We start from the raw sequence: 27,147 nt of genomic DNA on the forward strand, positions 1-27,147 counted from the left end.
GCATGTTAGGCATTCATTCACAGCATTCAAGTCATTTCATCAATATATCAGTTCAGACATAACTCTGAACGACGCTTTTAACCTTCATTAGACTGTATGCTTAACTCTATCATGAGCACAAATGCAATGTGTGTTAATAACATGATTGAAACTGTATATTTAATACATGGAATAAATGTTTAATCAAATGCCATTGCTCAAAGCTTAATAAAAGATAGAAAAGAATCAACATGATATAAAATGATATAAAATGATATAATCCCCACACATTATAACCATCATTACACAAAAACAAAACACAAAAGCTAATTTCAACAGCACTGTTCACTGACAAAACCTGAAAAGCCTAGATTCATGTCACAAAAAAATCTAAGTTTTGTTATGTTTTGTTATACATATAATGTGATGTAAATTACAATGTGTCTAAAATGCTAAATATGTAAACTTATATATCCCTCTGTACTATTTAGAGTCAACCGTGGGAGGACCAAAGGTTTTGAAAGAGATGTTGGAACTAAAACAACTTATCATGTCATGTATCCAGAAAGTTCTACTAGATTGGACAACACCACTCATCTTTTGTTTTTTCCATTCAAAACACCTGACTTTTTGTGGCTTCTGAAGTCATTAATTCCAGGGTAGGCCAAACATGGTTTCTGTCTTCACTTTAATTATATTTCAATTTCTTTTAAAACTTATGTTGCTAGAAACTGTACTGCAACTGTACTGGAATGGCATTATGAAATTTCAGATTTTAATAGCTTTGCAACGCAGTCTTAGCTAACTATAAGTAAAGGTGCAATCCAGGTTCGTCTGTTTGAACAAGCAAATTAAACAAGGTTCAAAATTTAGTTAAACCTTAAAGGTCTCAGATCGATGGTGTATATTTTGTTTGGCATTCAAATGACATATTTTAATGTTCTTTCTTGGCCCTTAAACTCATTTATACGGTGGCCCCGACAGGCCAAATGGACTGCAACTTAAGAAAACACCAGCAATGAGAAAAACACCGCAAAAGCAAACAAAACACAACGGAAATAGAAAAAACAAAAACAGAAATAGGAAAAAACAGATTTCCAAAAACACCAGGGAAGTGTTTCTGGGGAGACAATTTGCAGTAACCAAAATATGCTAAGTATTGCGCTGGAAGATACTTAAAAGAAGTGGAGGATCTATCGGTTTTGTGAGGAAAGAAAAGATGAAAGGCAAGTGTGTTAGCCTAACTATTAGCCCATCATCAGTATTATATGAATCATGTTTTTTCCTATTTCTGTTTTTGTTTTTTGTATTTGTGATTTCTTTTTTCCTATTTCTGTTGTCGTATTTCCTAAACTAAATGTTTAAAAAATGTCATTGTTTTGTTGGCTGACATAAAGGGGCAAAAGATTATTTGGGGTAGTATCTATCCACCTAATGTTGATGATCAGACTTTTAAGTGCTTTAAACCACAATATTGCCCTGGTGGTGATTTTACGGTGTCAGTGGATCCAGTTCTAGATCATAGTGCCACTGTAATTTGTAGGCTTGAAAACAAATGTACGCTGGAGAAGACATTTGAAGGTGGTAAACACACTGGACACAGTGAAATCATCTCCTACACAAATCCTTTGTTTTCTCCAACACAGATGACTCAAGTTTATGAGCAATGCTGCAGCTATTAGGATATATCAATATCAGGCCTATATGTCATTTCCCAGCCTAATGTATGGGTAACTGAACCCACAAAAAAGAAACCATATGTGGTTCTGTGTCTGTCCTGGGGTGTTCCCACAACTGTTTCATGGGGAAACTTTAAAGAGTGGAAACACAAACATGTTCTTCATCGATTCTTCTACCAGGCTCATCTTTGATTCATTTTCTCACAATCTACTTCATTTTTTCTGCATACAAAAATGCCTTGATTTCCTGAGGGTCATGAATTGAACATCTTGCATTGTCCCATTGTATGTGTGGTCAAGCCTTTGACAGAATGTTAGCTTCAAACCATGTTTCCCTAAAACAGGCACTGCATCTCCCCATTAAATCTGCTCTCTAGTTGCCGTTGGGACCATTGGGAGTAATTTAACTTACAGCTGAAGCAGTAATACTATTACTTTTAGCTGCATATCCACTTTCTTTAACAATTTTCACATTTTTTAGTGGGCTAATATAGGAAATATTAAAACACAATTTTGAGACACCCCACTCCCCAAGAGCTGTTTGATATTAAAATATATTCCTATGATATATTCTGGTTTTTCACATAGCTAGCAGCAACTCTTTTTTTTACACGGAAAAAAGTTAAATAAATTGTTTTATGAACAACTGAACATCTTATTGTGATTCTTAAGTCTTAGGTAATTATTAGCATTTGTTTGTTAAACAATTTCTTTAACAAATTCAACAATATATTTTCTTTTCAACAGGAAAAAAGGTGCTCCAAACTCTAAAGAGATAGCTAACAAAGATTTGGTGAGTATTTTAGGTTTACCTTAACAAAACTGGCAAATGTTGATACCCAAGAAGTCCAATAATAACTTTATGCTACCATTAATTCAGGCATGCATGCTTACATAGACACACGCAGTCACTGTCCCCCATTTAGAAAGACAGAGGCGTCAGACGGTCTCACAAACCAATCCCGACATCAACGTCGTCATGTTGAATAAATTTAATTTTTTAAAATAAGAATTTTGTATGCTCCCACTAAAAATCAAGAATGCTGGATACTGTTTGTCGCCAATTTGGACAGCCCAGCGGGTGCTCCCAATGCCTTTGGAGTAGGTGAAGCCAAAGGCAATATATGCTTCATCACATTTTCCAGTAATGCCCCCCTCCCTCGCAATGTCTCTCCCCACCCCTCAGCCTTTACTTTGTTGCAGTATTTGTTGTTTACTCTGTTCTGCATCGGGTATTGTTATTGTTTTCCACAGTCGCTCATACTTGACAATTATGTGCTCGGAAGGTCATGCATGTCACTGAACAAAGCCATGCCACTAATAATGGCATCTTTTAGCCACAGTGGTATTTTGTATATTAGTATATTGTGCATATACTTCATAAAAGAACAATTAATAAAACTCAGATTTAAAGATTTGTCTGATTCATAACAGGTGTCGATCCTTCATCCAGCTTTCATGAAATATGTTCATGATGTCTGGCTGAGAAAGAAGGCTGCTTATCCATCCACTGGCTTTCTTGCTGTGGTTCTCAGCTTTTTAATGTGTGATGAGGTATGTTCACCTTACACAATCTACTTCTACATCATGCATCTGACTGACACTCATGTAATGTAAATTTTGAAAGTATATTTATGGTTAGTACTTTAAGTGCACCTTTGATTGTGTAGTTTTTAACACTTTAGACTGGCAAGTGAAAAGTTGCTGGTTTGATTCCAACTGGAGAAACATATTGTCATTTGGGGTTGTGTCTGAAATGGCATCCAACAGAAGTTCTTCCCATTCAAACATACAGAACTACCCACTTGTGTCAAATAGGCAGCCAAAAATAATTTTATGCAACTCTCAGATAGCACTGTATACAAATGCCAAACGTTCAAACTGATCTAATACCAAGTAAAGACAGGACCAATGTTGGAGTCAAGGAGACTCAACTGATACATTGCACTTATAAATGCAGTGTATTCATGGCCATGTAGTGTGACGTGACCATTTGAACAGAACGTATCATAAACATATTACATTTGAACACATTCTAACGACACTTTATTTTGCTTTCTTCCCTGGAATATTTACCTATCTAGTTGGAACCCTAGCTTAAACCCTGGGTCAAAATAAGGCTGTAAATGTGAGAATCAGATGCTCTTGTAAAATAGAATTTATATTTTATCTAAGGTAATACAATTATTATTTGATTATAACTTTCCTTCCAATTTAATGTTATCCCTTCGCCTGTGTTTTCATGTTAACAGACTCACAGTACCTGTACTGCAGCAAGCCACTAGAGGGCAATTGTGGTATTTTAGGCTTCATATTTGTGAGGCTGTTAAACTATCCAGCACTGCCACATGCAGTGTTGTAGTTTATGGAGTACACTTGCAAGAGAAAGCACTTCTGAATATATTTCAAGCATGAAAAATGGTACTCTTGAAGCTCCTTAAGTGGAAGGTTGACGCAGCTTTAATGAAGAATGCTCTTGTAAATATGTATTCATATTGCCAACTTATAGAAATACTGTTTCTATACTGCTGTAACTGCTATGAAGCTGTAACTTTCACGAAATAATATATTCTGATGTGCCAGCAAAGCATGCCGTCATATGTATTAATTTCTTTATATTTTGTAGAGTTCAAGTTCAACTTGTGATAGGAATACTGTCCACAGTATACTGGTGCATTTACAATCTGAGTCGATTAGAGATGATGCCAGTGGCAGTGATAAAACAAAAAGGAGGATGGGGATTATTTAATACTAACAGTTTCATCAGTGGATCTCGGGATGTTAAAGGATATGTGGATGTCAGCTAATTTTTCATGGAGTTACAAACATGTTCACTCGGCTGGTTAACCTAAGAAATATTCAATTCAATTCAATTCAATGTTATTTATATAGCGCCAAATCACAACAAAAGTCGCCTCAAGGCGCTTCATAGATAGAGAGAAAAACCCAACAATCATATGACCCCCTATGAGCAAGCACTTTGGCGACAGTGGGAAGGAAAAACTCCCTTTTAACAGGAAGAAACCTCCGGCAGAACCAGGTTCAGGGAGGGGAGGCCATCTGCTGCGACCAGTTGGGGTGAGAGAAGGAAGACATTATGTATTTAACAAACCAATAAGTAAAAAATGAGTTATCATTTATATAATATTTTAACATATTCTAATACTTTTCAAAGCAATTCAAAAATGTTGCATCTAGCTTTTGCCTGATTAATTCAGGGCTTGCTAGAAAAAAAAACCTCATAAAACTTAAATTTGACTGCAAGGAATTTTGGAAGAACGTCTAGGGAACAAACCAAAAATGATCTTTTCATTAGCTAGCAGGTGCTATGCATAGTCTTGCCATCAGATAACACAATGCTGCACGCATGCATACGAAAAACAACATATGTCTGCAGCCTGTGTCTGGATGTTTGTTAATCAGTTACTTGAAAAAAGTAATTAGTGACTAATTACTGATTATGTCTCCAAAAAGTAATCCAATTACTTTACTGATTACTTATTTTCAAAAGTAATTAGTTACTTACTTACTTTTTGAAAACATGATACACAACATGAATACATAATAAAGCAATAGACCTTTCAGCCCAGTTCTATTTTTTATGCATAATCCATCATATAAAATTGAATTAAATGGAAAGCCTCTTTTTAAGAATTGTTTTATTAGTTTTAATCTTTTAATTTTATGTACACTGCATTAAGCAAAAGTGAAATTATATACAACTGTCTTTGACTTAAAGAAATTGTTTAACATTTAAACCTACTTTCTGCATATTACAACATATAAAATAAAATAATGTTTTGTGTTTACATGCTTTCAAATGGATGCAAGTAAAACACAGCGAAATATAAATAAAATCAAAGATTTAGCAGCACTGAGTCCTGTCGCTCTTAAATTTATTGTCACTTGTTTAGCAGGAGTGGGGCGGGTGGAGGTTTGCCCGGTGCCGCAGCGGTCATGTCAGTGGGAGGATCCGGGGGTTTCTCTGTGAATTTAACATTCCTGTGGCAGCGTGCTAGGTGCTTTCTAAGATTCGAGGTTTAATTTTTCGCTGAAGAAAGAAGTTTTCTTCCCACGCAGAGTGTACAGCGGACACTAATGTTTTTGTCACTTTTTACAGAATAAAACTTAAAGTAATGTAAGTATGTCCACACCACGCTGCAAGGTCATAGTCTCTCCCACACTCCATGTGATCTATTGTTGATCTACACACGTCTATTGCTGCCACGGGCGTCGCACATGCTTACGTCATTGTCATGAGACACTTTCACAAACAAAATCATGACAGTTTAGTAACGCAGTAACGCAGCGTGCTTACAGGAAAGTAACAGTAATTTAATTGCATTTTTTTAATAGTAATCCCTTACGTTACTCATTACTTGAAAAAAGTAGTTGGATAACGCAATACTGCCCATCTCTGTTGTTAATGCAACATAGATTGGAAGTGGAGATAAGGGGTGTGATGATGTGAGAGGATGATAGCAAATCAGAGGGGTTAAAGAACATTTGTAACCTTCCTCTTCTTTATGTCAGACTTAGGTCATAGGTCAACAAAAATTTTTTTTGTAATCATCAGAAAGCACAAAACACTTTTCTAAACCAGTTTTTCATGCTGATTTCAGTCACATGAACTTTTTGAATTATTACTAATATTCATTTGCAATAGACTTGCATGCAGTTTTTTATTAAACGGCGGGCACCAATCAAGTAAATTTTTAGTGCAAAGTCAGATAGTCAAACACTGTGTCATAGATACAATGACCAGTGTCAGTCAGCTACCACTGTACTTCAAAAACGCTTTTAACTACAGACCGGCCCACCAGGTATTAAAGCCATAAAGCCTTTGAACGAAAACAAACACTGTTGTGACAGTTATATACACTGTCCTGTTGGTATATGTATGATTTCTATACATTTTACATCAGATAAAAACTTTGGTTGTAAGATTCAGATAATTATTTAATAAAAGCTAGACATTTTAAATGAGAATACAAAAGAAAAGTATTTCTTTGTGCCCAACCAACTCTTAATGCCCTACCTGCCCCCTGGCAAAACTTTGCTGGACCCGCACAGTTACCAACTGTCAGCTACTTAGAAAAGGATCCTGGTGTTATTTGTCTCTCAGAAACAGTTCATAACTTCCCATCAACTCATTCATGCCACCTTAAAGGTTAACCGGTTTCTCCATCACCTGTTCAGGTCTGATGATTCAGCAGGGATCTCTCCTGGTTTCATCTTCATATTTCCTTCTCACCACATATCCAAACCGATATCATGACCAGCTGCTTTTACGGCTGTGGCTCCAGCAAACATCAGCTGATACTAAGTAATACTAAATAAATTCTAACAACAGCTTATCACACTGTTGTTTAGTGCGACATCGCTGGTTTCCTCTTTCTGGCGCAAAGTGGGAGATAAACAAACAAGAGAGACGGGACTTGCGTCAGAAAAGCCAATCAGCTGATCATTGATCAGTTTCATGATTGAAGTAGCTACAGGAGAGGGAGGGGGAGAGAATGAGAGAAGAAGAAGCAGCTGACAGAGTAAAGACAGAGTAACTCCAGCTTTGTGTCTCTTTCCATTCTAGCTGAAATCCGGGACAAACTGCGTTCCTTTTCAGCTCAATGCGAAACGTTTTCTCTGAATACGAGATGATACAGTTTTTTACGGGACGGTTGGCAACTCTACTAACTAACCTTATGAACAAAATAAACTTCACTATCAGCCCAGCAGTATAGAAACTCTGTCATGCTAGCTAGTACGCAGTACCAGTTATTGTAACTAACTGTAAAAAGTCAGCATAACGAAAATAAACTACACCTAAACTTGGTTTATATCTGACCCAGAGAGACTGCAGGTCATAACACTCGGACCCTCATCTACCTACTGGCCTCTGTGGCAACTCCACCATAGCCACCACCAAACAACTGAGTTATTTTTACACATCGGCCAGCATCTGGCCAATCCACCACCTTTCATTGTTTATACCGTTACAAGAAAAAAAAAAATCATCGGCCCATAAAAACGAAAAATCACCATCGGCCCACCAGGCAAATGCCTGGTCTGCCCAATGGCTAGTCCAGCTATGCCTCAAGGCGCTTTTTCTGGAAAGAACTCAGAAGTGTGAGTGTAGGAAGTGTATTTTCATTGACATGCGACAGCCCAGTTTGTAAGAATCAAGCAGATGCTGAACTCCTTCCTTGTATGTAGGAGACTTTTGGATGCCCACAAAGTTTTCGCAGAGCCACTTGAATGTCTCCCAAGCTTCAAACTCTGCTGTTGAGAGTTTTTTTGAAGCCTTCATTCTGCAAAACTGACTTGATCTGCGCACTTACAAATATCCCTTGCTTCATTTTTGCAGCACTTATGTTTGGAAACTTTTCAGCAAGGTACTTAAGATGTAGTGAGTTCGCTTTGCCTGTGGCTTTGACAAGATTCTTCATTAAGCTTCTTGATATGGAGAGGTGGCAAAAATATTTTATGCAGTTCAACCAGAGGCAGAAACTTGACATAGGCATCTAGTGGCTGCCAGTTAGGCTTGATATAATGCTCCACAGTAGATTGACTGTCCACAGGCACCGGAAACCGGAGTATTTGGTGAATTGCATTCCCAAAAGCTTGCATTCCCATCAACATACCAGTCACCTACAGATCACTACTGGTGAGTTTTATATGCAACTGACTCAAGCAGTGTCTTCATGTTGTCATAGGACTCCTTTAGATGAACAGAATGGGCAATCGGCACACTTGATCTGGCATTTCCATTATAGAGTAGGACTGCCTTCAAGCTTTTTTGTGAAGAATCATTACAGAGATGACATTCAGCTCTTGTGTCTTGGAACATGCTCTTGTGACAAACTGCTGAAGAGTCCGTTGACGTTATGACAAAACCACAGTGAGTCATCAGCAGTGAATAATGCTGTCAAGTTATGACTTTGACCTCTTTACAGTAACATCCTTGGCAAGCAAATGCTTCAGCTTAAGCCTCAAAGGCAAGAAGTTCTGCTATGTCTTTTGACAGATTTAGATCATGAACGAGATTGTACAACTCTGCTTGTGCAAAAGTCTCTGGTTCTAAATAGTCATCATAAAGATCTGATGACTCTGGATTGATCTGGAATACCGCTCCCTGGCTGAAGAAGCAGATTGCATCCTGCTGGCTTCCTGCACGTTCGGAGTGCATGGCCTGGCTGCGAACCCACTGGCAACAGCCCCACCTGCCTTCTCCGGAGAGGACGGGCTGGCACTGACGGCAGGAACCGCTACACAGCGGCACCGTGGGAAAAGACTTTGTTTCTACCGTCAGCGTTTTTGGCGTCATGCTTCTCTGTTGTATGTTAATTACCCCTTGGGGATAAATAAAGTCTTTCTGATTCTGATTCTGAGAGCGCGTCGCTGCCTGCCACCCTGCACTTTTTACGGCTCAAGGAAACGGGACTGCCACGGTGCCATAGCAGCCGCGGTCACTGATGATACTGAAAGGCTGCTCTTCATCTATAATCTTGGTGTGATTATAGATGATAAATTAAACTGGAAGTCTCATATAAATCATATACATAACAAAATTTCAAGAAGTGTCTCAATCTTGAGTAAAGTAAAACACATTCTGGACCACAAATCACTCCACATTCTCTATTGTTCCCTGATTGCACCGTATTTGAATTACTGTGCAGAGGTGTGGGGCAATACTTACAAATGTTCGCTATCATCAGTCTTTATATTACAAAAAAGGGCCATAAGGATAATCCATAAAACCGGTTACAGAGATCATACAAATCCACTATTCTTAAAATCAAAAATTCTCAAATTCACAGATCTGGTTCATTTTCTCACTGCACAAATTATATATAAAGCAATAAATAACCTGCTTCCTGACAATATTCTAAAAATGTTTTCTAAAAGGGAACGGGGATACAATTTGAGGGGGGAATTAAATTTAAAACATCCTCGTATCCGTACAACATTAAAAAGTTTTTGCATCTCTGTGTGTGGAGTGAAACTGTGGAACAGACTAAGTAAAGATATAAAGCAATGTCCAAGCATGACGCAGTTTAAAAAGCGGTTTAAGGAGATGGTTTTTACAGGGTACAGGGAGGAGGTAGAGATTTGATAGGGTGTTCTTGTCTAATATTTTCATGTGTGTGCGGGTGCACGGGTATGTTGGTATGGGTATATATATATTTGTAGGTTGTGTATCCTTTGAGGTGTTAATGGGGTTATTGAAAATGTGTATATGTGCGTATGTGTAAATACGTATGTATGGATAGATAGAAACATATATGTATATATATTAAAAATAAAAAATAAAAAAATAAAATAAAATAAATAAATAATAAAAAAAAGAATAATAATTAAAAAAAAAAATACACATGACATATAATGTGATTGCAAGGAGGTATTTCGGTAGTCTATAAATTACTAGATAGTGGAAAAGGGGTGGGATTAAATAAGCTCATGCTTCTTCCTGCTCCTTTTTGAACATAAAAGATATTTGTAGTTGTGGTTGCTCGTTTTCTTTTTGTTTTGCTTTGTTTATTTGTCTCTTTTAATTCTATGTTGTTGTACTTTTTTAACATGTTCAAAATAAAGATTCAATCAATCAAACAATCAATCAATCAAGACTCATGCTATGGGCGCTGTTTTTCTGGTGGAATCTGACTCCCAGAAGAACGTAATCCCGCCCACCACCGCGGACAGCTTAGCGGCAGGACACGGACCGCAGCTGATTGCGGATAACGGTTCTCCTATTGCAAATTATGGGGAAAGGCTAGTGACTGCTAGTTTCCACGGTTGGGAATTCGAGTGGAACTTTGTTGTTGATGCCAGCTCAGTGCCTATCTTAGGCACTGATTTTCTTGCTCACGGGCTGTTAGTCGATTTTGCTCACAGACGTTTGATTGACGCTCTGTCGTTCTTTTCGCTGCCCTGTTTTACCCAGGGCCGCTAACCCCCTCATCTGGGCTAATTTGGTAGCCCCCGGGGACGTGTTTCAGCGTTTGCTGTGTTTCGGTCACTGTCAACTCCTAATTTCTGCAGCGCGGCAGCGAAACAAGGGGTTGAGCATTATATCCCATGGTCGGTCCCGGTGTTTGCGCACGTGCGTCGCCTCGACCCTGCGAAGCTGTCTGTTGCCCGGGAGGAGTTCGCGGCCATGGAGTGCCTGGGCATTGTGCAGCACTCGAACAGTGCCTGGGCCTCTCCCCTTCACATGGTGCCCAAGTTGGACAGGCAGTGGTGACCATGTGGGGATTTTCGACGTTTAAATAACGTTACGGAGAACGACCGTTACCCGATTCCCCACATCCAGGATTTTTCCACCCATCTCGCTGGGACCTCAATTTTTGGTGCAGGGGTCAGTAATACCAAGTGCTGGTACACGCTGAGGATGTTCCTAAAACCGCCGTCATCACTCCCTTTGGTTTGTTGGAGTTCCTGCGCATGCCATTTGGGTTGAGGTGCCGCTCAGACGTTTCAGTGCCTGATTGACTCTATTTTGTGGGGCTGCCTTTCGTTTTCATCTACCTGGATGATATATTGGTGACCAGCAGGTCAGTGGGCCAGCACGAGGTTTTCCAGCATTTGGTGGCACATGGCCTTATCATTAACCCGTCCAAGTGCTGGTTTGGTTTGCCGGTCCTGGATTTCCTGGGGCACCGCATCTCCGCTGACGGTGTGGACCCATTGTCAGACAAGGTTCAGGCTGTCACAGCTGTTCTGCGTCCCGCCTCAGTTAAGGTGTTGCAGGAGTTCCTGGGTATGGTCAATTTTTATAATCGTTTCGTTCCCCGGGCCGCTCACCTGTTACAACCGCTCTACGCTGTTTTAAAAGGTAAAACGTCTAAAGACCCTGTTGACTGGTCTCCAGACCGCATCTGTGTGTTTTCTGTGGGGAAGTCAGCACTGGCCAATGCTGCTCTGCTGGCCCACCCGTCCCCATCAGCGGAGATCGCATTGACCATCAACCCGTCGGATGTAGCTTTGGGCGCTGTGTTGGAACAGCGGGTCTCCAGCATCTGGCAGCCCCTTGCCTTTTTCAGTCACACGCTCCGAGACGCTGAGCGCAAGTACAGTGTTTTCCTCAAGGGTCGCAGTTTTACCACGTACATTGACCATAAGCCTCTGACCTTCACCATGTCCAAGGTTTCTGATCCTTGGAGCACGCGCCAGCAGTGTCAGTGGCGGCCATATTGGAGTTTACTATGGACATTCAGCACGTGGCTGGCAAGTCCAACCTGGTCGCTGACTATCTGTCCCTCCAATTTATGTCGGTGACGACTACTCCGCCATGGCAACTGCTTAAGCCCTGGGTCCTGGACTAGTGGAATTTTTCTTTGGGTTTTTGCAGGGGTGGGGGGTGGGGGGGACATGTGTGGTGACCCACTAGAGGGCTTGACTCCCACCCAAGCTTGGAGGAGATGTTCTGTTGTTTTTGGGTGCGATATCCTCAGTTGATGTGTGGAGGTGAATAAAGTTTACTGTTCCAGAACTAGGTTCAACATTTTTGTCAGTGCTTTGACATACATCTTTACATGTTGTAACTCCATGAAAAAAAATGGTTCATAAAGAAAATTTCAATTACATTGGGGGTTTTGTATGCCTAAAGAGGAATAAAAAAAAAACTCTGGAAAGTTTTTTTTTCCATGACTGAGGTTTTTATAATTCATGCATGAAAGGCATAAGAGTGCAATTTGTGGCAACATTTATTTAAGTTCAATACTAAAGACTTAATGACTGTAAAAACTTTGTTTCTTTAGGTTAATGTCTTTGGGTTTGGAGCAGACAGCGAGGGAAACTGGAGCCATTACTTTGAAATCCTTAAAAACAAACGGATAAAAACAGGAGGCCACCCAGGAGAAGAAGAATATAAAATGCTTGTTAAATTACACATGAAGAAGAAAATAGTTTTTTTTAAAGGATGGTAATTTCCTTTACTTTTTCATTTTTCTCCTCATCATTTTCAAGTCATCGTCAGTGATAACCATAACTTTTTTTTAGTTCTAAAAAAAAAACCAGTGACCAGCAAAACCAAACAGCAAAAAACACAATTACTGAAACTGACATGCACGGTTTGGGATTGTTAGTAATGAAGACTCAGACCTCAGGAGATAAACATCTGTTAATAGAATCATCTGTTAATCCAGTGGTTCCCAAACTTTTATTGGCAGATATAGACAAAATACTGTTACTGTTAATCTTACTATGTTGAGTTTTTATACGCTTACATATACACACCCTTTCTAAATGGAGTTACTGTCCCTCCATTTAGAAAGGCGTAATTATTTCACGTGTAGTTGTTTTTTTTTTCCCCCTGTGTAATAATATTCAGCATTGCTATCAATACATTTTTCAAAAAATGCCTCTCTGTGCAAAATGGGTTCAAGAACATAAACAGCTGTGGGATACTGTTTGTCCGTAATTTGAACCGTGGGAAGAAATTGTGGTTCAGACTGATATTATTTGTATCCCACTGTAACTTTACTGTATAAAGAGCTAACATCTGGGCCCCACACTTTGGGAACCTCTGTGTTAATCTATGACAATTATTAAGCACTATGTAGCAGAGATGTTATACCTGACCAAAACAAAAACCAAACCAAAGTTTTGGGATTCGAGTCTTGAGACCTTGTCATGAATTGCTGTGTGAGGCAGGTAGGATTGGACCCAAAATTCTGTTTATTGCAACAACCCTGAGTGAGTGTGCACTTATCATTTTAAATGCTGTTGTACATCAATAAAGCAAAGGCCATATGAGATAATTCATAACATTTTACAAGTGTTAGAGAGACTAGTCAGTTTTATCTAACAATAGAATATCAGTTTCATCCATTAGACTCTTGAGACTTGACTTGGACTTGAAAAAAAATTGCTGGTGAATATTTCTGCTATGTAGTATGTCTACATTTTGTCTCCAAAATAAAATGAATACAAAATGCAATGCTGCTTTCAGTTTGTCACTTTTCACTCCATTACCTGATTAGACGTTGAAGACTTGATGAATGGGTACAGTGCCATTTAGTATCAATCATGAATTCATGCCATTCACATTAAACTCCTGTAACTTGTTCATTATCAAGAAACTATGTATAGATGTTTGTTGCTAAAAAGTTATTGAATATATTCTACACTCATACTGGATGCTCCCATCCAAACAGAAGGTTTGGAGATTTTCTACAACACTTCACAATCAGATTTATAATAATGAATGGATTATATCATGGTGGCTATGTCCACCCTTTGCATGTATAAATATCTGCAGAAAACATGGTGCGGCGATGGTAGGAAGCTGAACTGATACTTTGATACAGTCCAGATCAAAAGTGTAAGACTACTTGAAAAATGGTAAAAATGAATAGATAAATAAATCCTATTTTGCATGGTTGGATCTTAACAAGGTTCCAAGTAGAGCTTCAACATGCAACAAGAAGAAATGGGAGAGGGACAAAACACTTTTTTGAGAATGCAATTTATTGAAAGCAATGGTTAAACTATGGTAGCAAATGGTCGCAAGCTTGGCTACCATTTGGGCCAGCGTCTCCTCTGGCTGGCTCACTCGTGTTTCCGCCATGCCCCAATCCTGAGTTTCGGCACCACTGTCAACTGCATGATGGACCCGACCACGTTTCAACACTTTTCAGGATTTTCCGTTATTCCCGGTTGTCATCTTCACAGACACCAATGGACGCAGATTTTCGGCGGCGTCCTGGACATAACAACAACGACAATTTAGAACCCAGTTAATTCTTCTTAAGCAGGTGAGGCACAATTGCTGATGCAGCTCCAGCGTGTCAGCCTCCTTGCAGCGTCCCCATGGATCATGCCCTTATACAGGGACGCCATAAGACAGTCATTTGGAATTTTTTAAATGATCCCGGGGGTTATGGAACAAAAAAGCCAAGTGGAAGACCCCAATTACACCAGCACTGAGGCAGAGGATCCAATTGGCTGTCTGTCATGACACTGGGCAATCCTAGACGGCACAAAACCGACTGTTTGGACTTTGCAAGAGAGCTTGGGGTAGTGAAAGGTGGAATAAAGTTTCCAACGTTACTGGCATGACAAGCAAATCCCACCCAAGATGTTTTCTACGTGGACTGGTTAGACAATGAGTAATAGCAGTCACCTGTTGAAAGGACTTGTTAAAAAATTTGGCTCAGCACCTATACGGGAAGAGGCCCAGACTCCAGGAAGGAGCACGTAAAAGCCAGGCATGAGAGAGAAGGACCAGCTGCCTGATCGCCAGATGGAGCAGCTTGTGCGACGATCGGTGGGACTTTATTTTTCAGTTTCAATATTTGTTTCAGTTTAGTTTTAAGGTTGTATCGTTGTAACCCCATACAAGCGGGCCATCACTACCATTCAGCAAATAACGCTGTGCTTTGAGTTAACGTTATTGTGCTCCCAACTCAAAAAAGAAAGCTAACAAGGATTTTAGTTTTACCTTAACAAACAGGCATATTGATATCAAAGAAATCCAGTAATAACTTTAATCTACCATTAATTCAGGCATGCCACAAAGTCAGCTGATTTTACTCATTGAACTGGCAAATCTCATATACAGTTGGTTTTACTATTAACCTGCTTTAGCCGAACTACCATTGCTATAAATGTGCAAGCCGTTTCACAAGCCACCTGCACCTAAACTTTTACTTTGGGCGTTGTCGGGTATTGTTATGGTTTTTCCAAGTCGCTCACACTTGACAGTTATGTGCTTGGAAGGTCGTGCAGGTCACTGAACAAAGCCATGCGACCAAAAATAGATAGTGGCTTCCTTTAGCCACCGTGGTGCTGATTTAAAGTATTTTATTGTGCATTCACTTCAAAAAAGATAAGAGAAGTTTTTGGTTTCCTATTGGCCAGTGGTGGGAAGTTGTGTGAGCGTCAAAAGTTCTTCTTATCTCCTATTCCTAACCTATTTTTCTTGACCTCAATGACATTTTCATTGAGTAGAAGATGGACTGCAAAACACCCATTAAGACTTAAGTAAGTCTGTTCAATAGCATATAACATTTCATAAATTGTATTTATTATATTTAGCTGCTGTATAACTCCTAAGTAAAAATTAATCCTAAGACTGCAATACAGCAAAGGACTTTACTAATGAACACTGATTATAAAGAAAGTTAATCACACTTTTATCAGTTAATAGAGATCATAATCTTGAGCTTATCTAGCATTCTGTTCCAGCGGTGTAATGCTCAAAATTCAGTTGTGAGTTTAGAAAACCGTTAAGAGCTATAACTATATCAGGAAGTTATGGCATGGAATGGAAAACACAGTTATAGTTAACATTTATAGATCTGCACAACTTTGTCTATTGTTTTAATCAATGGTCGATGGATAATAATAATGGATTGCATGTATATAGCGCTTTTCGAGACCCTCAACGCGCTTTACAATTCCACTATTCATTCACTCTCACATTCACACACTGGTGGAGGCAAGCTGCAGTTGTAACCACAGCTGCCCTGGGGCAGACTGACAGAAGCTGCCATATCGTGCCATCGGCCTCTAATGGCCAACACCAGTAGGTGGTAGGTGAAGTATCTTGCCCAAGGACACAACGTCCAAGACAGACAGAGCAGGGGATCAAACCGGCAACCCCCTGAACCATGGTCCCCTCAAAAAAGTACATATTTCACACCTTTGATTAAATACTGTCAAGGGCTGAGTGGGCAGCTGGTGTTTTTCCATTCCTGGGTGGGATCCTGGACACTCACCTCTTCCTTATTCAGTGACAATCAGCATGGCTGCATTTAAGCTCGGCATGGTCATCTCTCCTTCGTTAGTCCATCAGGTACCTATGGTAACAACACGGCCACAATTCCTTGTTATTTAGCTATAGTTTGTTGCATTCTTACCTCATCTCCTTGTGTAAAGCTTGCCTTGCATCCACTTTCAACCTGACTCTGTCTGCAGCCTCATGCCAGCCTCACTTGCCTGTCCTCCTGCCCGCCCTACTCAGAAACCTGAGTTTGCATCACCTGCAAGAAAGCGCTTATCTCCAGTTTAATGTTACAGAGACCCCTGTCCCGTGCACTCCAGTCCCAAGCCCACTTTGCGTCACTCACATCCAGTTAGAAATAAGGTGCTGTTTTCCCTCGCATAATTTCCCTGCCTGTTTCATTCAGTTAATCAGTTAAATAAGTCTTTACACCTATTTAATAGTTCAATAAACTGATCTCTGTCTGTTTTGGCTTCTGCACTTTGGTCCATCTTTTGTGCTGGCCTCCTAGCCCTGTGTCAACTAGAGATGGACCGATCCGATATTACGTATCGGTATCGGTCCGATACTGACCCAAATTACTGGATCGGATATCGGCGAGAAATAAAAAATGTAATCCGATCCATTAAATATCAAAAAAGCACCTCACAAAGCTTGCTACAAGGCGTAACTCGTCTCATAACCGTAGCACGTTGCAGCAGTATGCATCACGTGATAGAGCCGCTGTGTGTATTTGTAGCCTTGCTAGCAAACCAGCATTTCATCTCCGAGGAAGTTTTCCCAGAGAGAAGTAAAGCAAGTGTGTAAGTTCATCTCTGAATGTTTGTAAAGCATTCCCACGTTAAGCTTAACAACAGATATATGGAGCGACTGCCTCTCTCTCCCTCTCTCTCTCTCCTGCTGCTACTTCAATCGTGAAACAGATCAATGATCAGCTGATCGGCTTTTCTGTTGCGAGTCCGTCTCTCTTCTTTGTTTTTGGCCCACTTCTCACCAAAAAGAGGAAACCAGCGGCTGAACAACAGCAGCACTATTAAGCTTGATAAGCTGTTGTTAGAATTTATTTAATATTATTTTCTACACCAGGGTCTTTTTCTACGTAGCTGACGGCTGGTAACTGTGCAGGGGCGGATCTAGCAAAGTGTAGCCAGGGGGGCCAATAGGGCATGAACAGGCAAAAGGGGGCACAAAGACATACTTTTCTTTCTTATTCTCATTTAAAATGTCGAGCTTTTAATAAATAATTATCTGAATCTTACACCCAAAGTTTTAATCTGATGTAAAATATATAGAAGTCCATTACTGTATATAGTAACTGTTAAGTCTAATATACCCTAGTAAGCTATAGTACTTTTTCCTTTGGGAAGATGCCATCTGTGCAGTCTGCAATTCTGTTGAAGAAAGATGTTGAATCTATTTAATTATTCTTGAAAAATAATTTATTTCTGTGCATTTTCCCCCTGCATCAAATTAAATTTGATTACATCAATTAAGCATCATGAGGTGGAGGGTGGTTTGTTTGCTTTTTGCTGGGAGTTTGCAACCCTATTAGTTAGGTTGCTTAATATTTGTGCTAAGTACTCTTTAAAATACCAGAATAGGGAGGATGGAGCAGGTTTAAGTTTATTAGATTGATCAGTGTTGCTGAACTATGAAATATAGTGCAGTGTATTTTTTACATACAGGTATAACAGAATAGCTTTAGTTATTTATTTAAACTTGAGTATAAACTTATACAAAATGCAGCAAGATATTAAAAAAACGTTTTATTGATTAAAAAACACACTATATCGGATTCATATCGGTATCGGCAGATATCCAAATTTATGATATCGGTATCGGTATCGGACATAAAAAAGTGGTATCGTGCCATCTCTAGTGTCAACTACTGGAACTTAAATGAGAGTCTGATATCTACAGTCTGATATATTCTTTTCAAAGTGTGTGTGTCTCTACAATCTAACTAGATCCTTGGCTCTACGTTTTGATGCCTGTAATTCTGATAAGGAAAAATCAACTGCAAGTGTCACAGATTTAAAAATGCTACCAGACTGTCCAGTAATGACTACTGTACTTTGTCACAATATTATATTAATAATAATAATGGATTGGATTTATATAGCGCTTTTCAAGGCACCCAAAGTGCTTTACAATGCCACTATTCATTTACTCTCACATTCACACACTGGTGGAGGCAAGCTACAGTTGTAGCCACAGCTGCCCTGGGGCAGACTGGCAGAAGCGAGGCTGCCATATCGCGTCATCGGCCCCTCTGGCCAACACCAGTAGGCACAGTAGTGGTTTGTGATATGGGCAACACGGGCGGTTGCCCGGGGCGGCATCGTGGTGGGGGGGGCGGCATCACGGGCATCAACAAAAAAAATTAAAAATAAAATAATTGCCCGTACTCATGCTGCCCCGACATCAGCCAGCGCATATTGGGAATGTCATAGGCACCAATCGGCTTTCTATTGCGGCTAGCTTGACTTGACCTCGTAAGTGAGGGCTCACTTGACCGCGGTCCCATTTGCTGGGAGTAGGGGCGCCTTCCATTTGCGAGGTGCGCCTGCTGCTTGTGGCACAGGAAGGAGGGGGCGGGGCGGCGGGGGATTCTCTGGCTGGCTGGAGCTCGCAAAATAAAAGAAAGTAAAAGCAAAACAACAAACACGAAGACACCAGACATTATAATACAGACTTATGATTTGCACCTATGTTTTTTCGAAATTCTATACGTAAAAAGTGAGTGCGAGAGCCCTCGGTGCGCCTGCTCGCTGCTGAAGTCAAAGTAAACTTTATTGTCATCTCCGCTACATACAGTCATAGAGAGACGAGACGACGGGGCTCCAGTTGCAGCAGTGCAAGAAAACAAACAATAAATATAAGAAGAGTAAGGAAATAAATATAACTTTAGGAATAGGGGTAAAGGGATCAATAACAATTTAAAATTTATAATTTACAGTTTGATGATTTAAAGTCTCACACACAACTCGTCGAAAGGGGAGGGGGGTGGCTGCTTCCAAATAAAGAACATTTCATTCATAATGTTGTAAATCCAAGCTCATTATGTATTCATGATTTGAATCCTGGGTTGTGCGAAATCCCAGAAATACACCTTAGACAAAGCGAATCTGTGAACTAAGGTGTAGGTCAATCCGGTCGTTAAGTCTGACGTCACTAGCCGTGTCTGGGTTTAAACTCCGCTGCAGGTCCATATATCAAACGATAACTATGGCATTACTGAGAGTTGAAAAACTGTCTAAAGTCTTTCATCTTTAATAAAATGATCAGCGTTCTGCTCTACCAGGTGTAACAATTGAGTTTAACATCCAGACATCCATGAAAACGGAGTTAGAAGTTAGCAGGAAGTTAGCTCGCTAGCTTCTATCTAAATACAATATAGCATGTCCTGACTGCGGGGTTTTGGAAACACATTAAAATGTACAGCTCTGTTGTCAAGAGATTTATTCTAAGAGACACTTCTTCAGCTGGGAGTCAGAGAGTGGAGACACACACGCTGCAGATTTTACTTGCAAGGGTGGTCACAGAGCGCTCACATCAGAGTGGGGGCCCTGTGAAGTGCACTCTGTTACCGCTCTGGTCTTTATTTATATACAAAAGTAATACAATGGTGAATACATCTGTTCATAGACAGAGGAATGTTAGTGCGTATGCACGTGTGTGTGTGTGTTGTGGGATTCAGGTGTATGTGTGTGTGTTGTGGGATTCAGAAGGGAGTGAAGATAAGATATTATCGCTGTGGGAAACTAAGAAAGAGAACAGAACAAGTTTTTGTAGTGAACAACAGTCTAACACATAAAAAGGTCATCATGCAGTATTCTATCATACTGTTAGACCTCTGCCTTACCACAACATACTTCAAATACAACGAAGGCTTCTACAGACAAAAACATGGCTGTGCCATGGGCTCCCCCGTGTCACCTATTGTAGCCAACCTTTACATGGAGGAAGTGGAAAGGAAGGCTCTTGGCTCTTTCAAAGGAAGAGTACCCAACCACTGGTACAGATATGTAGACGACACCTGGGTCAAAATCAAGACACAAGAAGTGGAATCTTTCACTGCGCACATTAACGCTGTGGATAAAAACATCAAGTTCACCAGGGAGGACACAAAGAGTAACTGTTTGCCTTTCCTGGACTGCGCTGTGCACATTGAAGAGAATGGCAACCTCAACATCGAAGTTTACCGGAAGCCCACAAACACGGACCAGTACCTCCTCTTTGACTCCCATCACCCTCTGGAACCCAAACTTGGAGTAATTAGGACCCTACACCACCGGGCAGAACATGTTCCCTCTAAGCCTGAAGGAAAAAACTAAGGAACACACGCATGTAAAGGAAGCACTCAAAACGTGCGGCTATCCTAAATGGGCGTTCTTAAAGTCAGCAAAGAGGCACAGAAAAGGAGATCAGACACCAGCGAGGGAGGATAAGAAGGACAGACACAACAACATTGTCATCCCCTATGTATCCGGTGTATCAGAAAAACTCAGGAGAGTTTTCTCTCATGCTTGGTGTTTTCTCCAAGCATGACATCCCAGCATTTCAGACCCAGCAACACGCTCAGACAAAAACTGGTTCACCCGAAAGACAAAATTCCAAAACTCAGACTTAACAATGTGGTGTATGCTGTACAGTGCAGCGAGGAATGCCCAGACCTCTACATTGGAGAGACCAAACAGCCACTTCACAAGCGCATGGCACAACATAGAAGAGCCACCTCCACAGGACAAGACTCAGCTGTCCATCTGCATCTAAAGGACAAAGGTCACTCTTTCGAGGATGCCAATGTTCACATTTTGGAGAGAAAGGGCAGATGGTTTGAAAGAGGAGTGAAAGAAGCCATCTATGTCCACTGTGAGCGACCATCTTTGAACAGAGGGGGTGGTTTACGACACCAACTCTCTGCCATCTATAATCCAGTTTTGAGATCCCTTCCCAGACACCTTAACGCCCACTCACATCCTGGGCCATCTGACCTCAGGAATTCGCATGATAAGGTTGGGCCAGATTTCACAATGAACTCACCCGAAACTCTGGCTGATTGGGACCCACACCGAGTTTCACACCTTGGCTCAGGCGATTAGAGGATCATCAGGGGGTCTTTTTGTCCCTCTGTGGGGGGATACTCCCCACCATTTGACCTTAGAACTGAAGAAGCTTCTCAGATGAGAGGTGAAACATCTTCAAGCAACTTAAAGAAGTCCAGATGCTTTTCTTTGCAAGCTCCTTTGACTACGATGACCTGGATGACTGAGAACCTTCACAAACCTATTCTATCATATGCAAACTTATATCATTAAAAGCTTATACTGACTACTAAGTATGAAATATGCCCGTTGTCCACATAGCCAAGCCATTCCTTGCACCCAGTATGTGCCATTAGATAGTCCAATCGTGTTCACAGGGGCACCTTCTCCTCCTCCAGCGGTCCGGTTGCAGTTGGTGGTGTTTCCAAGCAGCCTGTTACCTTTGTTTTGTTTCTAGCACATGGAGTGTTTTTTTTTCCTGGAGTTTGGTCCAAGAACACTGGGAAATGGATGTATTCTGGTTTGTCACATTGAAGTTGATCCAGAAAAGTTGATCACATGCTCCTTTATCAAGTACAACGTCTTCAACTGTGATTTTATTGGGGTGGGGTGTGTCGACGTGCTGGGCATATAAGAGCAGACATAACAGTCTGTATTTTCCGATTCTGCCCTGGTCCTGTCGTTTATGTAGCGGTACCAGGAATTGTTCATCCAAGGGTGGATGTGGTCTTGTGTCATGTCTCTTAGCTGGGAGTTGTCATGCGTCCATCTTCTCTGTCTGCCTCGTGGTTCAGCTGTTGTTGGCATCAGCTGGGGTCCTGTAAGGGTGAGCATCGTAGTCAAGGTAACCAAGAGGGTCCACCTTCCCATGGCTGCGTACAGGTCCGTCACACCCTACTGCTTGGTTACCCTGGTAACCAAGCAGGCCATTGGTCAATGGCTAGAGGTTGAAGTGCGAGCAATACTCAATCAGCGCTTCCCCCTCACCACTGAAGCAACCAAGCGAGGGTGAAACTTTCCTAGTTGATTTCTGTGGAGGAAGTGAATGGTAAATGGCCTGCATTTGTATAGCGCTTTTCTAGTCCCTAAGGACCCCAAAGCGCTTTACACTACATTCAGTCATTCACCCATCCACACACACATTCACACACTGGCGATGGCAAGCTACATTGTAGCCACAGCTGCCCTGCGGTGCACTGACAGAGGCGAGGCTGCTGGACACAGGCGCCACCGGGCCCTCTGACCACCACCAGTAGGCAAACATGGGGTTAGTATCTTGCCCAAGGATATTTGGCATGCAGCCAGGAGGCAGCCTGGGATCAAACCACCGACCTTCTGATTAGTGGCTGACCTGCTCTGCCACCTGAGCTACAGCCACCCACCAGTGGAATCCTCTGGGACCTCGACCTTTTTGCAGTGGCTCTGATCTATCCAGGAGGGTCTCTCTGCTATTTTGCAGGCAGTTGGAGTAGTCAGAAGCACTTGGTATGGACCCTCCCACCGTGGCGAGCTCCAATTTTTTCTTTGGAGTACTCGGACAAGGATCCAATCAGCTGGCTTCAACCTGCAAGAAATAGGTGAAAAATCTTGCGGCAGTTTATTGTTCAAAACAACTTCTCTGTTTGTCAGCAATTGAGTTATCCAATCTGCCAGAGTGGTTTCACAGATTGATTTATCTAGTGGCTCGCTAATAACTGGCAATGGAAAAGGTCGTTCATGTATAATTTCAAATGGGGACAGTTTGTTATTTCCTTGTGTTATTCTCATCCACATTTTGACTAGGCCTACACATTCTGGCCATGGTCTGCCAGTTTCTTCCATTGTTTTCCTGAGCCTTTGTTTTATAGTGCCATTTGTTCTTTCCACTAATCCTGCACTCTGTGGATGGTAGGCACAATGGTGTTTTAAACTGAAACCTAGTGCTTCAGATACTTTGCTGATCACATCATTTACAAAATGGGTTCCATTATCTGATCTTATCAGAGTAGGAATACCATATGTTGGAATGAAATGGTTGCATAGACACTTTGCAACTGAGATTGCGTCTGCTTTTTTCACTGGGTAAATTTCTGGCCATTTTGAGAAAACATCTATAATTACTAGAGCGTATTTTGAGCCTTGACACTCATTCAATTCAATGAAGTCCATGTGAATTGTATGAAATGGGTGAGGTGGTGTAGGAAAATGTCCTCTTTTTGGTCTTAAGTTACCTTGGGTATTGTGTTTTTTGGCAGGTCATACATGTTCTCACATATTCTTTTGCTGAAGTTTCAAAATTTATGGTATAGAATTGTCAGTTTATCATAAATACCCTTCCTCCCGTTGAGACATGGCTTAAACCATGGCTCACTAGAGCAACTGTTTTGTGTAATGATTTGGGAAGAATGGGTTTTCCTGCTATTTTCATTATGTGATCAGTGTCTACTACTGCTCTGTGTTTTAGCCATTATTTTTGTTCTTTTGGTGGTGCTGCTTTTTGTTCGTCCTGCAATACAGATAGTGGAATGGTGTGATTTTCATGAGTTGTTAGTAAGACTGTGCAGCAAAATTGTTTCCCTTTGTAATTTCAGAGTCATCCTTCTGATGTGCTGCACATTTGCAAATTGCTAAATGTCGCATCACATAAGGAGTTTCCTCCCATGTAAACAGATGTGTGCCATGATAAAACCTTTCTCCACACACTAGAAATAAGAAACTAATTTCAACCCTCTGTTACATTTTATTCACTTATTTTATAATCCAGTCATTTTTTTCAAATCTAGTATCAATTAACTAATTTGCATATCAGCTTATAATGCGCTAAGTTGATAGGTCAACAGAAATGCACGTTCAAAATATTATCATAAAAAAAATTTCCTTCATACAGTAAATTTCTTGTGTTGCATCAATCAAACAGAAATCATCTCACAATTGGCTGTATTACCAACTAAATTTATTGTCTGATTACTGCTTGGTCATACCAGACTCTCTCTGTCTTTATTTTTTATTTATTTTTTTTTATTTTTTATTTTTTTCACCTATTGTCCTCCTGAAGAGTTAAATGTCAGCAGTGGAGAAATTCAACATTTGATAACAAAACTCTGTTAAGTTTTCCCTGCTTTAACACCAATGAGAGATACAGGCGCATGTATAGTGTGTGCTATAGTGTAAGTTGTTCTTCATTGCATGTATGTGTATTAGTACGCTTGCATCATACTTCTGAGTTAAAAGAATGTGAAAATCATTAGATTTATTAGATAGGTTTGTATTATCCTATACTGCTAATTTACTGTGAGTGAGTTACACTGTTTTGTGACATTTCATACTGCTGAGTTATGAAGAGAATATCGTGTTCAGAGAGTCAGGGCCTTGCTTTTCTGAACAGAGCCTTTGGTCATAACTCAGGCTCACTGAGAGTTAGAAAAAATGTGAATGCTTAGTTTGTGGCTGTGGCGCATTTTGTATAGCTTTTTTTCTTTTGTTTAGTAGCGGGGTGTAAAGGCACTGAGAAAAAACCATTTGATAAGTCTATCACTGAGAACCATTGTTCTTTTGGAGGGACTTGATTCAGTATAGTGTGGGGATTTGCTACTACTGGTGGCATCATTTCAGTGATTTAATTTATTCCTCGCAGATCATGCACTAGACAGTATTTTGCAGTATTAGCTTTCTTCACCACTAAAACATCAGTCTTTGTTTGTTTTATTATTATTATTATTATTACTTTTTTAAATTCTCTTTTCTCAAAAACAGAAAATTAAATTGTAGTTGTTCTTGTTTGTCCTCCTTGAATTTTAGAATAAACTTCATCTGCATTAGTAAATCATATGCCTAATCATTATGTGTCACTGTGATCCACAGGTGTGATCAAAAATTTACTTATTTTTCAACCCCAAAAAAAAACAAAAAAACAAAAAAACCCAAAAACAAATTGCTGATGCCATGAACACTTTACACACATGAGTCAGGATGCAAAAAAAGCTGCTGCCAAAAACAAATTGGCAAAACAAATTTTGTAGCTTTAGCTGTTATATACAGGGTTTATCTTATTAGTTATTAGTATAGGTGTGCTCTACATCTCAATAATGTCTCATCTAGGATGACAGGTTTTCAAGCAGGTCAAGTGCCTCTATGCACTTAATTAGTTTAGATATTTTCTTTTTTTTCTTCATCTCATATATCATTGTACTGAATTTGAGCAACCTTAAGCTTGATGCAGGCTACTTTTAACAGTTATCGACCTCACATCATAACTGACTAAGGTGCCTCTTCATATTAATATTATTTCATTATTAATGCTATTATCTTTTATATAACAGCAATAGTATATTACAATATTTTATTTATATTTTATTTGTATCCACCAAGGGCTGTGGGTGATCTGCAGTTTCACCCTTTCCCAAGCTGGAGACATTTTCCTTTTCACACACTCTCCTTGGCTGAACAATGACATAACCTTAATATACCTTATGCATCTCTCTATTTCATTTAATATGTGTTTGTGTGAATCATGTATTTTCTTTCATTCTATTCATTCTGGGCATGGTCTTCATTCCAACCATGTTTCATTGTTAATACCAATTTACAGGTTGTTATCCTTGCTATTATCAGTTTGAATACATTACAGTTAAGCTGTAAGTGAATTGTTTATTTTATTTATTTTTTTATTTTCACTTGCTAGATACTGGACAGACTTGAATGAGGAAAAGAAAAGGGAGAAAGGAAGAGGGGGAAAAAACAGCGGAGAAGAGGGACGGGGATAAATGGCAAAAAAACCCAAAAACCAACTAAATAAGCAGACAAAAAAAAAATACATATATCAATCACCTGGATCACCTGTTGAGAAAGAGAAAAGAAAACAAGCAGAAGAAAACGAAAGCAATACAATAAACAACATCACGATGATATATGGGTATATAACAGTAAATACTAAATATTAAACATTATTGTGCAGCATGTAATATCAACAGCGCACAGTGTGCTTTGAGGTAGGAGCCAAAAAGGGTGTAGTTTGTGTGTGTCAGCACCCGTGTGTACACTTGTGAGCATGGACGTGCTTGTTTTTACAAGGTTCCTTCATGTAATGATCTGCTAGAGCAGTGGTTCCCAAACTTTTTTTGCTGGGCCCCCCTTGTTTTACAAGAAAAATGTTCGCGCCCCCCCCTCGCGCACGCGCGCACGCACGAACACATCCTCCAACCACACACACCCATATTTTGCTCCATTGCGGTTTATTTCACACCTCAAACATTTAGTAAACAATTAAGCAAATACAAGTAATCTGCAATAAATTACAGGTAGTGAGAAAATAAACTACTAACTCTTTTACGCTACGTCCGCACCTACACGGGTATTTTTGAAAACGCAGCTGTTTCGTCCACACGTAAACGGCGTTTCGAATCGCCGAGAACGGAGATTTTTTAAAACTCCTTTTTTGCGTTTATGTGTGGACGAGGAATACAGAGTTCTTCACGCAACGTCAAAGGTATGTGCCTTTTATCACGTCACGTTGTGGCCACGTTATTGTTTACATGAGATGAATTGCAGAATGGCAGATAGAGACGAAATACTGTTAATCTGACTATCTGCAGGTTTTACAGGCTTACATACACACGCAGTTACTGTCCCTCCATTTACAAAGGCAGAGGCGTCACGGTGTAATTATTTTACATGTAGTTGTTTTTTTTTTCCTGTGTAATAATATTCAACATTGCTATCAATACATTTTTCAAAAAATCCC

General features: G+C 40.2%; 1 protein-coding gene and 1 long non-coding RNA gene across 5 annotated transcripts in view; one reads left to right on the plus strand and one right to left on the minus strand.

Moving 5' to 3' along the window:
- The window catches only part of LOC146493672 (CMP-N-acetylneuraminate-beta-galactosamide-alpha-2,3-sialyltransferase 1-like), a 96,583-nt gene extending 82,990 nt beyond the window's left edge, over positions 1-13,593 (plus strand). For 3 of the 4 annotated variants that reach the window (XM_085149045.1, XM_085149046.1, XM_085149044.1), the window contains exons 4-7: positions 471-638; positions 2,406-2,451; positions 3,093-3,212; positions 12,413-13,593. In XM_085149045.1, coding sequence (XP_085005171.1) covers positions 471-638; positions 2,406-2,451; positions 3,093-3,212; positions 12,413-12,580 — 502 coding nt within the window. In that variant the 3' untranslated portion in view covers positions 12,581-13,593. Of the gene's footprint in view, positions 1-470; positions 639-963; positions 2,148-2,405; positions 2,452-3,092; positions 3,213-12,412 lie in introns of those variants that run through there. The other variant, XM_085149047.1, reaches the window with a different exon arrangement.
- LOC146493661 (uncharacterized) overlaps positions 1-27,147 on the minus strand; it is a 534,640-nt gene that overhangs the window by 411,983 nt on the left and 95,510 nt on the right. The window lies entirely within an intron of this gene.

The sequence above is a fragment of the Neolamprologus multifasciatus genome, chromosome 22 (assembly GCF_963576455.1).
Source record: "Neolamprologus multifasciatus chromosome 22, fNeoMul1.2, whole genome shotgun sequence".
Lineage (NCBI taxonomy): Eukaryota > Metazoa > Chordata > Actinopteri > Cichliformes > Cichlidae > Neolamprologus > Neolamprologus multifasciatus.